This window comes from Poromitra crassiceps, assembly GCF_964638095.1.
Source record: "Poromitra crassiceps genome assembly, chromosome: 10".
NCBI classification, from domain to species: domain Eukaryota; kingdom Metazoa; phylum Chordata; class Actinopteri; order Beryciformes; family Melamphaidae; genus Poromitra; species Poromitra crassiceps.
In genome coordinates, this window is record NC_139631.1 from 50825668 (window position 1) to 50839460 (window position 13793).

Genomic DNA, 13793 nt, shown 5'->3' on the forward strand with positions numbered 1-13793 from the left:
AACCTCTGGACCTGGTGCATCGCTTTCATCATCAAAACGTGAGGAGGGAGGGGCTTGGTCCCTGATCGGCTGAAGTCCCAAGGCTTGGGAAGCCCTTTCGATCAGATCCCTGAATCTTTTCCGTTCATTGAACGATTCGCCCTCTATGGTGCTCTCTATGGCGCCCCCCTCTCTGACCCCCCCTTCGTCCTCCGATAACCCCTCAATGTTGACATCGACATCTTCCTGGTCATCAGTGTCGTCAACCCTGATCCTGTCATCAGGTAAAAAAGACCTAACTGTGAGAGAGGGGCGGGGATCCCCTGACGGATACCCCCCACTTCCCCCCACTCTGAGGCGCTTCACTACCTCGGGTGCAGCGGGGGGTGCTATCGCAACCTGTCTGCGCTTACCCTTAAACACCCAAAGTCGAGCCTCCAGGGATTGAGTTGGAAAAATACTGCACTCTATACAAGAGGAGGGATCAGTAAATGCTTCAGTGGCATGTTCCTCTCCAAAACAGTACACACATACAGCATGCCCATCTTGAACAGGCAATTGTACTCCACATGTCACACAGATATGGCTCATAGACGCCATATTTATTTATTTATTTATTCCAATCTTATTGTGAAATCGGAAGGAAGTGCAGGACTGCGCTAGCTTGACACGCCCGCCTTCGCGAATGACATGCGGAAACTCAGCGGCACTTTGGAGTTGTCACCCACTTTCCAGCGTTCACTTTTTCTAGTGTGTGTACCGTCTTTAATGCCCGCAACGCCAGACAGACGTGGACATAGAGGGGGAGGGAGCGATAGTCCACAACTCTCGCAGCCCTGCTCTCATGCCCTGTTACGGACAGATAAACAGGACCTAACGCCGTAGGGACACGTTAACCTCCAGGAACCTGGAGGCAATATGTCCGGCGCCGAGGACGTTGTGATTTATGGGGACCGACTGCCACAAACCCACGGACCTGCCCTCCTCGTCCTGTTACGGAACCGAGAGCCCGGCCCTAGCGCCCCCGACACGGAAGACTCCAGCAACCTGGAGCCAATGTGTCAGCGCAGAGTTTGTGCGTCTGCTTAATCCACCTCAGCAACAGCCACCACGAGCGGCAATCTTCCCCTCTCTTACCCGAAGGTAAGCGGCAAGGCTGTCTCTGTGAGATAGTCCCCAGCTTCTATTTTGATCGTCTTTCTTTTTCGTTACCGAGCACGTCACGCTGCTCACAAGTGAAATCGAAAAAGTCGAAGTAGGCGTGGTTAACAGGGGCTTTATAGGCTTGGGTGTAACCACGTCCACAGGTGGATTGTCTTAAAGTAATTATTCACGTCACCTGATTCCATTTGTAATCAGCTTCCCATACAAGATATATTAATATCTCTGTATTGGAGGGTAAACCCCGATAACGATAGAGAACTGCAGGGACTCAGGAAAGGTGCCGGTCAGAAGGGAGTTATTAACTATTTGCAGTAAGTCAGACGACAAGCAGCTATAAACGCTTTAAAAAAAACTTGCTGGAAGGGTGTCGAGACAACACGAAGATGATTTAAGGCCTTGCACAGTTTCCTCTAAAATGTTGTAGTCGATAGCGCTGAACTGGGACAAATTTATCGAGCTAGGGTTTTGTGGGTAGGATGATGTCACATCATTTCTTAGTGGAGCCACTAATAGCTTGCCTGATATTAATCATTTTGTCCGTAAAAAAGCGGATTTAGGTGATTGATTCAAAGACACAAAAACATTGGGCTAAACAGCCTATTTATTTTTGGGGTAAAAATATCTTAAAATCAAACACATAGGCTATTTGATTTTAAGATGTAGCGTACTCCAACACACAACATCATCCTGCAATGAAATATGTTAGACAAGTATCCTTCATACTTTTGCCACTAACAGCTAAGCGGACAGGCTTGTCAACACTTTTCTGCGCTAGGTTTCGACCTAGCCTTGTTTCATCAAGGCAATGTCGAGGAGATATTGGCTCATCATAAGTGTGTCTGCAAATGTAAATAGATAGGAGCGTGCATGTTGTCTTCGTTTAAATAACGACGTGTCCTTGCCGAGAGTGACTGTTAAATGCCTGCCAATTAAATATTCAAGCTGCAAAGTCGGCCTCTTAATGACAACACTGGAATAAAGATCGACTATAGAGGGCTATAAAGAATAGACTAGTAGAGGAATAAATGCATTCAGAATGTTTATTTAGGAACCAATTATTTTACAACATCTGAGTTTGATTCTTTTATACCGTTTAATACTGTGACGGTTTGGATAGCTTCACTCATTTTGTGTGGTGAGGAAAAAAATCAGTAACGCTGCAGCTCTATTCCAGTCACTTCCTGTATCTGTGTCACGTGGGTTTCTCCACTGCCCTCCCCACCTTAGGAGACTAGCAGCAGGTCCTGAATCTATTGGAGTCCACAAGCCACATATCTTCTGAACATTCTGCCAAAATGGCATTTTTCAGACAGATCAGGCGATCTGTCCATTTCAGTTGGAGAGAAAATATACTTGTTTGAGACCTGTCTCAGCAACACACTCTCGTGAGATTCAACAACAAGACCTATCGTTAGCAGGTAGTGATTAGCTAAAGCTACATGTAAAGTTTTCAGATGTAGTAGCTAAATCTGTGGTTGGATTATTTTCTTTTCACAGCGGATATCTTAGTTACAACTAGATTGAGTTAAGAAGGCAGTTTTGTGTTTATATGTGTGGTATTTATTATGGATGGTCCGATCCGATACTCAGTATCGGTATCGGAGCCGATCCGGCTCAAATCACTGGATCGGGTATTTGGTGGGAAAAAGAAGTAGAATCCGATCCGATCCATAGCCTAAACTATCACTAAATGCTTCACTAAACTTTGAGCAATGCGCCGTCACGGATGTAGATGAACAACCGCAGCATGTGAACAGAGTGAGATTGGACTGTGTTGTCATCACAGCTGTGTTGATCAAGGAAGAAAAAAGCCGGATGCAATTTAATATGATGCAAGTGTTTTAAGCATAGGAAACTTCAACACAGACTGCCTGCCCGATACACTGGTCACTGTATCACTCTCTCTCGTCTCTCTCTTAACGGGACAAGCCCCGTCTTTTATTGTCACACGAACACCACAACACATGCATGCGGCCACAACACACTCATGCTGATGGTGGCCGGTGAAAAGTGTCCTCTGCATTTAACCCATCCAGGCATGTCCTTTCCTCCGGGGGGCAGGCCAGGAGCAGTGGTCACTTTCTCGTACAGCGCCCGGGGACCAACTTCGGATGTTGTCGTCACTGGTCAGATGACGATGACGATCTGATCTTCTGCATGTTTTTAGTGGGGGGGTTATATACGGAGGAACCCCCTGGGGGAGCACGGGGAGAACATGCAAACTCCACACAGAGAGAAAGGCCCTTACGACGAGATACCCCACCTGGGCAGTAGGCACTGAAGATATGGGGGGGAACACAACCACAGCGCCCACAGTGTCCCAGGCGAGAATCGAACTCAGGACCTTCTGACTGTGAGGCGACAGCTCTACCACTGAGCCACCGTGCCCCCTATCACACACAAACCTGACTGCAACGTTACAGAGAGAGGGAGAGAGGAGATCAGATGGTCACTGTATCACACACAAACCTGACTGCAATGTTACAGAGAGAGGGAGAGAGGAGATCAGATGCAGATTCACTCCAACTAGACACCGGTGAGCCACAAAACACACCGCCAGCCGTGTCAATTCCACGCAGCACAGCATGCTATCACAATTAATAATAGGCTACGTTACCATTCCCAGAAGTGAGTCAAATTTATGCACTTTCTGCATAACGGATCAGCAGATTAACGCTAATAAACACTCACCCAACTCAGCAACGATAAAGTTAGTTGTTCTCTCCTCCTGTTAGTCCTTATTATAATTCATCCCAAAAGTCCAAATCTTCCTTGGAAATGCCAAATAAAACTAGATTAGGCCATGTGCCCGTGTTTACAAACACCATGATCCGTGAACTGCGCTCTGCCCCTTGTTTCATGCAACACGAAAGTAGGGGAGACCAGGGACAGTTATAACAAGGACGTGTGTGTGTGTGTGTGCGTGCCTGCGTGCGTGCGTGCGTGCATGCGTGCGTGCGTGCGTGTGAAGGCTTAAAAAGAAGCAGCAAGCATTAGTGCATTACTGAGTCTATGTTCTGGGCTATAGCCTTTCATTTAAAGAATATTAAGGAACAAATATTGTTCCACAAATTGAACATGCTGTTTAGATGGCTGGGTTAAGCAAAGTGCATTGGTACATTTATTATTAACTCATTGAGTGCCAGCCACTTTTGGAGAACGGACGCTCCCAGTGCCAGAGTTTCAGAGCGTTTTCAGTGATTTCTCGAGGCCCACAGAATATTGTGTGATATTACTATGTAAACACCGAACACGCACAAAGAACGATGAGACTCTACTGTATTGTATCAGCAGCAAAAAAAAGTTTATTGATATCATTTTCCGTTCTTTAGTTATCAGCCGGAGAAGATAGGTCAAAAACAGCAAAAACAGGCGTTTCCATCTAGAAGCTGAGATATTCAGCCTTTTGTGAAATGAAGCATTTCAAGCAAATCACTGACTCTGAAGCTAATATTTTCTGACCTGAAACATCTGAACAGTAATTTCCTTCAATATAACAGCACCCCCACCCCCCTCTACTGCAAACTCCTCCTCCGTGGGTGTGTCTCTGGTGGCTCTGCTCGCTCTGCTGCTTGTCAGGCGAGTCTCTGCTGCTTGCGGATCCACGTTCGGATGGCGGCCGCTCGTCGGGGGACTCTGGATCGGGCTCGCTCGTTTCTGGGGTTTCGGTTGTGAGCTGGGATGAAGCTGCATCCGATTCTGGGCTTTCTGGGCTTTCTGCTGCGCGTTTCAAAGTGTGCTGCACCCAGAGTCTATTTTCGGAGCCCCCACCATTGTGCGCCGGCTCCCAGCGCGACAGCGAAAAGCCAAACCATTCTCATGAGAATGGTTTCATCACAGCTTTTTCTGCTGTTTTTACTCAACTTTCTCTAATCTGGAGAGCACTGTCGCCACCTAATGGGTCGGTAAAATAGGTTATACACATTCAACATGCCCCAAAATTTTACAGGAGATGTATTAGGCATTGATCCACGTCCCACCATCAAAAAACGCAATTGACGACAATCGTCGTCATTGGCACTCTACGTTAGTATTCGAATTGACGACGATTGTCGTCATTGGCACTCAATGAGTTAACAGCTTAGTTGTATAAGCGCGGGAAAAAGATCCAATCGGATTGATATCGGCAGTGCCGGTCCTGACCTCCCAGGGGCCCTAAGCAAGATTCTGCTAAGCTGCCCTCCTGGCCTTTTGCCTTTGCCACACAGTCGTACCTGATACCCTCAGTGCTCCCACTACAATCCTCCCTCCTTTAAAACAGTTTGCTCCATCTGTCAATCTCAGAGTAAGTAGACATACAGAACAGAATGAGGAATAAACAAACATTATTTATTGAATATAATATTTTGAATATAATCTTAAGATAAGTGAATATTAACATTAATATAAACAAGAAATAGTAGAAAATATAAAATGTAGAAAAATACAACACTGAGCTTTGGCTCTGCTGCCTGGTAATTAGTCTAGTCTTCACACAATTAGCTTTGGCTATACAATGTAAACATAAGCCTATAGGCTACAGTATGGCTGCAGGCAGCTTTGTCTCAAAATACTAGTAACAGTAAAAAAAATATTAAACATACAATTGGTAAATGGCCTGCATTTATATAGCGTTTTTATCCAAAGCGCTTTACAATCAGTAGGTACATTCACCCATTCATACATCGATGGCGGCAGGCTACTACCAGGGTGCTGGCACACGATCAGGAGCAATTTGGGGTTCAGTATCTTGCCCAAGGACACTTCGACATGCAGACTGGAGGAAGCGGGAATCGAACCACCGACCTCTTTTATCCAAAGCGATTAGTGGACGACTCGCTCTACCTCCTGAGCTACAGCCGCCCATACTTTACATCACATAGACTTTACAGGTCGGGTTAATTTAGCGCTTATCGCTTTTCAAAACCAGGCCTTATTCAGTGCGCCGCGGATATGACTGCGCGTATTTACGCACAGCTCTCCTCTCTCTACCTCTCTCTCTCTCTCTCTCTCTCGTGCGTCTCTATCTCTCTCTCTCTCCCTCTCTCTCGCGCGTCAGACAGGCACAAAGACCGATGGAAAAAAGTTGTTCTATCTAGTTTTGAGCCCCTGTCATTCAGAGGGGGGAGCTCAGAGCGCTTTGGTTGGCTTTTCTGACCGGACTGGATCGCTCGGTGGAATTGGAGCTTAAAAGGGAAGCTTGTGATTCGTTTATTGCACTTCTCCAATGAGCAGGTTATGCATAATTTTATGCTTAAAAGGCGTGGTTATAATGCTTAAGGCTGCGTGTAGCGCCGACACCAAAATATCGAGTGGGCCGGTCCACGCCCACTAATCTGCGCTGCGCCTGGCACTAAGCGCAGTTTTTAGGCCGTTGCAACGATAGAGAGCATAATTTTGATAAACTGACCTCATAGTGGGAATCTACATGGTTATTTTTGGTGAGACAACAATGATTAGAACTTAAAGTGCCATATTTACAGTGCATTGACTGTATAAATACACTACACACTCTGCGCTAATCTAGAACCAGCAGCTACGTAAAAAAGTTCAGAGGGGCGGGGACCTTACACAGGTTCCAACCCAACGGAGCTACTGCGCAGAATCCGGTTCACTAAATCTGAGATACTTATGCCTCACAAGAGCATACTGGGAGGAGGTGGAGTCGCAGTCTGCGTTATGTAATATAGCTCAGTGTTTGGGAACCACTGATCTAGGTACATTTCAGACTTGAAAGCAGTGTCCTGTCTTGTCTGAGGTAAAATGCAAATTACCTAGCGTCATATCATCAAATGTTTCATGTCCTCTATAAGTCAAAACAGTCAAAACTATATTGTGGATGCAATTCTCAGTGGGGATGCAGTATTCGGCATGATACCAACTGTGGTGTGTCGTTTCCCATGGAGAGGGGCCGGCGATGTCACTCTCTTTCAGCCGGCCCACGCCCGTCTGGACAGCTCTCCCCTCTTTAGTGGTGCGCATTTGGTGAGCTGAGCGTGAGTGGCAGAGTGGGAGAATGGAGCCAATAACGTTTATTGTGTGTGAAGCACTTGGTGTCATTTCATAATCAAGACATTATTGATTTCCCTCTGATCAAGCTTAGGTGCCACTGGCATCCTGGGTCCTCTGGTTACCAATTTGACAAATATTACCAGCCTGTAGCCGCATATCTAGCTATATCAGCATCCAGAATCAGCAGAAATCGAAACAGCTGCGGGGAAAAAAGTTAAAATTCACCCGAAATATGGAAGGTTCTGTTTTTGGTGTGGATAGGCTCACAGATGTGGGTTCTTTTTTTTTAATTGACTTGCGATTTATTCACACAAATTATTCACATCTGGTCTGAAAATACCTTTAGGTCATGAAAAGTTGAAATTGTGGAAATGCAAGTTCTCCGCCGAGGCTAGTGCCTCACTGGTTCTCAAGCTGTGGTCTGGGACCTCCAGGGGTCTCCAGCTAAATTGGAATAGTTTAATTTCACTATAATTCACTAGAGTTAAACAACACACTGCCACATGACAGTATCTTATTACCACTATTTAACATTAGTTAAATGTAGACTGATGGTTAAATCAGTGTAACAGTGGCCTGTGCTGTCAGGAGAGCTGAACAGCTGAGCCTTCACTAATCTGTACAGAGCTGCAATAACACACAGCCCTATCACTCCTCTCCTCTCTATCTGACCTATATAGCCAATGCATCAGCTCACATCATGTCATAGGGGGATGATGTCATGGTTTGATGTCACCTCAGTCTATTGCACTCTCTAGAAGTCACAGCCATGTACACCTAAAACGATATAGTCCTATTGTGTTATTTTGATTATTTTGCTTCTTGAAGTGATATCCGTATAGAGTGCAAAAGTAACCTAATTTCATCCACCATTCATTTTTTCATAGACATTTTGTAAAATGCTTATAAAAATTGTTTTACTTGGTTAAACTAATCAATTCAGCTATATTTAGATATTTAACTCTGAAAAAAAATATATGAAACGTCAAGGCAAGAGACCCGCAAGGGCCTACGAGGCCTCTACTTGTATAACATCATAAGTAGAAACAAATTCAGCAAGTATGATATAAAATTAAAATTTAACGAAAAAAAGAAAAAGTAAAGAAGAAGAGCCAAAACATGTGTGCAGATAAGAGATATTATTGATTTAACACAGTTTTTTTCATTCTTGATTTAAAAATAGGCAAGGGTGGACCTCTATATCTAATGTTATATTGACCTAAAATTGTGCGGGGAAAATGGAAGGTGAATGTTATGTGATTGTCTGGTTGGATATGAGTGGACATTAGAGTTCAATACAAAGAAGTGAAATAATAATAATATGGTAAATGGTAAATGGACTGCATTTATATAGCCCTTTTAGGTAACGCTTTATATTAACCCTAGAACACTAACGTGATTTAAAGTCACACCATCACTAACGTCGGGTGTATTTCACCCGATGCAATATACCCCATAAAACATACTTCTCATCAAAATATCTTAAAGTACAACAATACATGGCAAATTGAGGTACTCTTCTTTTGTTTTTAAATGTGAAATATCACAAAAAACACAAAAAAGTTTATTATGGGGGACACTATAAAAAATATGTCAAATTCGGGAAAAATGAGGTAATCATTATAAAAAAATCACCCCCCCCCCCAAAAAAAAACAGGAGCTCCCAACTTCTCCTTCGGTCCACCCATTCATGGGACTTGTGTGGTGAAAAAAAAAAAAAGTCACCACAATACCATTAACCCTAACCCGAAGATATTTTACCCTCTATCACTAACGTCGGGTGAAAATCACCCGAACACGTAGCCGGTAGAAAAAACCATGAATGGGAGCAGGGAAACAAACCTACATTCAATGACGTCAGTGAGCATCCTGAAGGTACCTAAGGACCCGCCCACGTCAGACAGCAGCAAGACAATGAAAATCACGTGAATTCAATTGTCCGGGTGAAAATCACCCGACGTTAGTGTTCTAGGGTTAATGTTATATTAATAAGCGTTAATTAATAGGTATTAAGGCTCTTATAAGGTGCTTATTAACACTATTATGATGTTAATAGCTTATAACACATTTATAAGCACTTTATAACCACCTTTACTAGCTGGTTTTGTTACTTCATTAAGCCTAATACTGTAAATAGTTTGTTATTACCTTATTAGCAGGTGTTAACTATGCACTTATTAACAGTTAACTATGCTTTTTGCAGGTACCTCATTAGCCCATGCTCACTTCCTGGATAAGCGATGAAAATTTCAGAAAGATCCAAGTGTCGGTTCTTAGTTATTCAAGAAAAACCTCTTATTGGCTGTTTAGAAGGCTCTGGGAGGCTTAATTTGCATTTTTGTCCCATCATGCAATTCTGTCCCTCTTAGAGACACAAAACCCCGAGTGAAACACACATCTCTCAGAATCATTCTCCTGGCCGTTTGGCCATTCAGACATCTGCCTCCATTGAGCCAGCATAATAAAGGATTTATTAACCTTAATAATGTTAATAATAATGTTATAATGTTAATAATGAGCAACCTTAATGTTCTGGCTTTAGATCTGGTACCTACAAAAAGCATAATAAGTGCATAATAAATGATTTATTAACCTTAATAAGGTGAGATCCAGTACCTGCAAAAAGCATAGTTAACTGTTAATAAGTGCATAGTTAACTGCTAGTAAGGTAATAACAAACTGCTAATGAAGTAACAAAACCAGATAGTAAAGGTGGTTATAAAGTGCTTATAAATGTCTAAGCTACCAATAAATATGTTTATAATGCGATTATTAACACTTATATAGTATTATTAACATAATAATAAGCACCTTATAAGAGCCGTATTACCTATTAATTAACGCTTATTAATAGAACCTTAATATAAAGTGTTACCCGCTTTTATCTAAAGCGCCTACATTCACCCATTCACACACCGAAGGCGGCCGGCTGCTACTGTACGCACGGTGGTAGCACAGCCATCGGGAGCAATTTGGGGTTCAGTGTCTTGCCCAAGGACACTTCGACATGCTGACTGGAGGAGCCGGGGATCGAATCACCGACCTTCTGATTAGTGGACGACCCGCTCTACCTCCTGAGCCACAGCCGCCCCAAATAATAATGATAATGATGATGACGATGATGATGATGATGATAATAATAATTAACTTTATTTATATAGCACCTCTCATAACATAAAATGCAGCTTAAACTGCTTTACAGTAGAAATGATTAAAACAATAAGAAATAGTAAGGTCATTGGGTCAAAGGTCAAAAGGGAAAAATACTGCAATGAAACAACTGTGATAATAATTTAGTAAGACCGATGAGAAGAATAAAAAACACATTACAACAACATAAAATAATTATTAAATATGGGTAAATTAATTAAAAATATGCCCATAAAAATGCGTTTTTAGCTGTTTCTTAAAACTTTCAACAGTCTCTTAAAACAGTCGAGTTGGCTCCCGCAATTTTCAAATGCGTCCGCCTACACGTCTGTACTTCAAGCTGGGAAACCTTGGCCAAAACGGAAAGGGGACATCAGCGTTTCTCCAATCATGTTTCTCCAATCACCTGCATCGGTTCGAACTTCCTCCTCTGAACCATTTCCCCCCAATGTCCTTTGACCAGTCTCTGTAGGCGTGAAGTACAGACTGCATATGATGCATTCAGAGAATGTAGAAGAGACAGTCTGGCTTCAGAGACTATTTCTACAGTGGAGTCACCGAGTGGCTTCCTTTTTAAATAAACAAACCAAACCAGAACCTAGCGCCAACACTGAGCTTCCGGCTCTCTGATTGGCTCCCCAGGGTGCTGATGTCGTCCAAGTACCCTGATGGCCTGACAGGGCGGATCGAGTTTAACGACGACGGCGACCGGCGCTTCGCCACCTACAGCATCCTCAACTACCAGCAGAAGCCCGGACGCCTCGTCCAGGTCGGAGTCTTCAATGGATCGCAGGTACTGTGCTCCTTCATTTAATAACAGGATTATACTGGAATAATAATTGATTACATGTAGGGCTGCAACTAACGATTATTTTCATTATCGATTAATCTGTCAATTATTTTCTCCACTAATTGATTGGTTTATACAATGTCATAAAATAGTGAACATTTTCGATCACTTTTCCCCAAAGCCCAAGATGACGTCCTCAAATGTCTTCTTTTGTCCTGACCAACAGTCCACAACCCAAAGATAAGTCAGTTTACTGTCAATGAGACTAAATAAACAAGAAAATATTCACATTTAAGGAGCTGGAACCAGATTTATTTTCTTTCTTAAAAATTTGAAGTTTAAGGAGGTACGGTGGTGCAGTGGTAAGCACTATCGCCTCACAGCTCAAAGGTCGTGGGTTCGATTCCCACCTGGGACGATGTGAACGCTGAAGGAATGCGTGCCCGTCCGCATGTCCTCGAGTGCCCACCGCCCGGGTGGGGTCGTCAAAAGGGCCTTTCTGTGTGGAGTTTGCATGTTCTCCCCGTGCCTCCCGGGGGTTTCCTTCATATAGGAACCCCCTTCACAAAAACATGCAATATCCTGGTTGCTAATGTGGTTCCTCCTCTGGTCGTTAAGGGCGCCTGTTCAGAGGGAGGGGAACTGGTTGGAATAGTGTGAACCTCCCACGTGCTATGTCCTACCGGTGAAGTTTCCTCTGGCAGGTGAAAAGAAGCGGCTGGCTGACTGCTCATGTCTCGGAGGAAGCATGGAGCCAGTCTCGGCTCTCCCCAGATCGGCAGAGGATGGAGTAGCAACCAGGATTGAGAAATCAAGTGAGCACTAATGGGGGATAAAATGGGGGGGGGAAAAATATATATAAAAAAAATTGAAGTTTAGACTCAAAACTTTTAGAAAGTTTAGACTCTTATTTAACGCTTTTCTAATAAAACTAAGGCAATGGTATTTGCTCCAAATAGGTCAGTTTTTCTTCTCTTTCTATTTCCACCCTTGAAGGTACTCCCATTGAGTTTATTGAAACCTACAAATACGTTGGCCTCTGGCTGGACAAGAATCTTGATTTTACTGTAAATATCATATCGATGTTTTAGTCAAGAAACTCAAGTTTACAATTGGTTTCTTTTAGAGAGTAAAAGCATGTTTTTCTCCCTCTTCCCGCAAACAGCTGGTTACGGCCCTATTTCTGTCACAGCTAGATTCTGGTGACACAGTTTATATATTTGCTTGTCCCACTGCCCTAGCTAAACTTGACCCGCTCTACCATGCTGCTCTGAGATTTATCACTAACTCAGCATATAGGACGCAACACTGGACGCTTTACTCTTTGGTTGGATGGTCTTCACTTGCTACACGCAGGTTGCAACACTCGTATGTTTTTATGTATAAGGCTATTCTTGGAAAGCTTCCATGTTCCATTTGTTCCAAGTTTGAAATTATTCAGAATTCTCTCAATGTCAGATCCAGTGCCTGGGTGCATTTTAAAGTGCCACCCGTGTGGACTGATGCAAGCAAAAGAAGTATATTTTATTTTGGCCCTTGGTCTTGGAACAACCTTCAGACCCGTCTTAAGCTGGACTCTTTGATTTCTTTGTATAGTTTCAAACAAAAAATAACTGGAATACTTGCCACTTGCTGCTCCTGCTTTGAAGTGTAGCACTCTTCTTTACCCCTGTTTTTTTTACTAGTTGTTCTCATTATGCTGAGGGATGTTTGATTGTACCGTTTTATTTGTGCTTGTATTTTTTAGATTAATTTGTAATGAATACTCTCCAATTCGAGTGATGGTAGTCTATTGACAGTAGTCTTGTATTAGTACTGTGTTTTGTACTTGTGTACATGTATTTTGGTCTGACGTGAAATGTGCCCTGCCTTCTTGGCCAGATCACCCTTGAAAAAGAGACCTGGGTCTCAATGGGTTTTATTTTCTGGTTAAATAAAGGTTTGAATTGAATTGAAAAAATCAAATTACTCAAAGCGTTTCATGTGTGTAGCACCCACCTGGGTGATGTGTAGCACCCACCTGGGTGATGCACGGCAGCCAGTTAGCACCAGGACGCTCACCGCACATCATTCGTCATGGTTGAGAGTTGTGTACTGAACTCACTCACTCACTCTCTCAAACACACACACACACACACACACACACACACACACACACACAGATCATTCATATTCTTATTATAGGATAGATATTTCTTACCCATTAGGCCATTACACAACTTTGCAGGTTACCCAGCGGGCCCGCGACCCGCGGTGCTGATAACATTAGCCACGATAAGGTCATGCAGAGTAGGGGTGTCAAAAATAATCGATTATAAGATGCATCGCGATGCGGACGTGCACGATTCTGCATCGATTCACAAATGCCAAAAATTGATTATTAGGGGTCCAAGCACGAAGTGCGTGGATCCCTATTGTATCTGTTCCGTTTATTATTATTATTATTCTGCCCTAAAACAGCATGCACGTCAAAAACCGTAAGGGCTACAGTAGCCAGACCTTGCACATAGGTTGGAAATGTGCCCCACTGCTCAGAGACAAAAAATTAGCCATATTGGCCAGATGGTGGCGCTATAACAGACCCTTTTGCGTATTGACCCATAACTCACACCCATTTAAGCCTGCTAGATTTTCCAAAAAAAAAAAACGAACTCGTCCTAGGCCATTTGCCCGAATGAGCCCAAACTTTTTCTGTGTCATCTCTGGACTTCCCTGATCT

At 43.3% G+C, this 13793-nt stretch overlaps 1 protein-coding gene across 1 annotated transcript in view; it reads left to right on the plus strand.

The window, feature by feature from the left end:
* The window catches only part of LOC310784501 (glutamate receptor ionotropic, NMDA 1-like), a gene marked incomplete at both ends in the record, with an annotated part of 339903 nt that overhangs the window by 181087 nt on the left and 145023 nt on the right, over positions 1-13793 (plus strand). The window contains one exon of the mRNA XM_083645485.1: positions 10927-11077. Coding sequence (XP_083501611.1) covers positions 10927-11077 — 151 coding nt within the window. The remainder of the gene's footprint in view (positions 1-10926; positions 11078-13793) is intronic.